The 1,936-nt window shown below is 47.3% G+C and overlaps 1 protein-coding gene across 1 annotated transcript; it reads left to right on the top strand.

Moving 5' to 3' along the window:
- The first annotated feature begins 421 nt into the window (after positions 1 to 421).
- LOC120357416 (adhesive plaque matrix protein-like) lies at positions 422 to 1,225 on the top strand. Its single transcript, XM_039447610.1, has 2 exons — positions 422 to 535; positions 746 to 1,225. The coding sequence occupies exons 1-2, from the start codon at positions 422 to 424 to the stop codon at positions 1,223 to 1,225; spliced, it is 594 nt and encodes a 197-aa protein (XP_039303544.1).
- Positions 1,226 to 1,936: the final 711 nt, after the last annotated feature.

Raw genomic sequence — 1,936 nt, 5'->3', positions numbered from 1 at the left:
ATCAAAAAAATCAACGAGCAACGCCCTCTCCGCCAACGACGTTGCCGCTACCGTTGTCTACTATTATTACCATCACTTGACAACGACGGCGACGGCGACGACGGCGGCGGCGACGGCGACGGCGACGGCGACTCGCGACCGACTCGACGACGTCGGCAGCGACGGCGACGACGTCACCAGCGACGGCGACGACTGCGACCGCGACGACGTCGGCAGCGACGGCGACGACGTCACCAGCGACGGCGACGACTGCACTGCGCGACGTCGGCAGCGACGGCGACGACGTCACCAGCGACGGCGACGACTGCGACCGCGACGACGTCGGCAGCGACGGCGACGACGTCAACAGCGACGGGGACGGCGAACGACGTCAACAGCGACGGCGACAACGTCACCAGCGACGGCAACGACTGCGACTGCGATGACGTCGGCAGCGACGGCGACGACGGCGACGTCGGCAGCAGCAGAAAACGTGTCCGCGAGATCGAAAACGGTCTCGCGGTACACTCAGACGCCGGAGATCTTTATAAATCGAGTAAGTACACAGTAACCTTTTATTGAAATGTGTCGGTATTTATACCTTGCCGTTCCTATTCCTTACTTCATTGTTGTTTTCAAAACAGCAATGAAGTAAGGATAAGAACGGCAATAAATATGAACACCATGTTTCAATTATGTATATGATATATATGTATATGCATATACATACACATACACGTATATAATAAAGCTTTTTTCTTTACAGATAGTACAAGAGGAGGTAGAACGTCTTCTCTGGCAGAAGCAGAGGCGGCAGCGGAATAAGTGGGCCGCTAGGCAGCGGTCTTATAATTATCATGATCGGGATGCGGTGGCCGCTCCACCCGCGGTGGCCACTCCATTCGCAGAGGCCACTCCGCCCGCTCCTCCCGCTCCGTCCGTTCCGCCCGCTCCACATGCTAGACCCGCTCCGCCAGTATCAACTGTGCCACCGGGATACGTCCCCGCATCATATAATCCGGCGTCGTCCGTGCCATTGGGGTACGTTGCACCGTCGACCGTCCCCCCAGTGTACGTCCCGGCTTCGTCCGTGCCGCCGGGATATGTTCCGTCGTCGTCCGTGCCATCGGGGTACGTTGCGACATCGTCCGTCCCTCCAGAGTACGTCCCGGCTTCGTCCGTGGCGCCGGGGTACGTTTCGGCATTGCCGTCGTCAGCACCACCGGGATACGTAAAATATCCGTGATAATAATTTGCAAGATATATTATTTTTTTACTTTCTTCTGAAGTAAAGTACTGATTATCAAAAGAATAATTGTACTTGTATAACTATTGCAAAAATGTATGAAAATAAAATGTTTCAAAAAATTTGTATCTAAAAAGGAACAATTTATTTTTTTAGTTAGTATTATATTTTCAATGTTTCTTCCTGGCAATTAAACATGGTTTTGAGTATTTTTTTTTTTTTATTTTTTATTAGTTTATTTCGGGACTGTTATACAATGATACATCATTTGAAATGTTACAATAAACTAAGAAAAAACATTTAACCTATTAGATTTAATTGGGCGGTACGGTATCTAGTACTCTCGCCGCCTCATACAATTTTGTAGAATAAGTTCTATAGTCAATACAATGTTTCTGTTTTAAGTTTCAGTAAACGTGTCATTCTACAGAGTAGATGTTGTAACCGTTGTTCCATATTTATTTTATGATTTTATATTCCAGCAAAAAAGAGGAAGTCCCACGATAACAAAAAACTGGATTTTTTATCTGGTTTGGTGAATAAGATAAAATAATAGGGCTAGAATAAATAATTGTATGGGAGAATATACTTCGTTTTCGCTCGTTACTTGTGTACGTGTGTGTATTATGTTACAGTGTGTGAGGTGTGTGTGTCTGTGTTGCGTGTGTGAGTATGTCTGCACTAAATTTGTCTACACTAACTTATACCTAA

The sequence above is a fragment of the Solenopsis invicta genome, chromosome 3 (genome assembly GCF_016802725.1).
Source record: "Solenopsis invicta isolate M01_SB chromosome 3, UNIL_Sinv_3.0, whole genome shotgun sequence".
Taxonomy (NCBI): domain Eukaryota; kingdom Metazoa; phylum Arthropoda; class Insecta; order Hymenoptera; family Formicidae; genus Solenopsis; species Solenopsis invicta.
This window is presented reverse-complemented; position numbering and strand designations above follow the sequence as displayed.

Excerpts from the sequence above, each read along its gene's own strand:
- LOC120357416 (XM_039447610.1), top strand. The coding sequence starts at position 422 with ATGACGTCGGCAGCGACGGCGACGACGGCGACGTCGGCAGCAGCAGAA. Across the intron at positions 536-745 it reads CGGAGATCTTTATAAATCGA|ATAGTACAAGAGGAGGTAGA; the intron begins GTAAGTACACAG and ends TTTTCTTTACAG.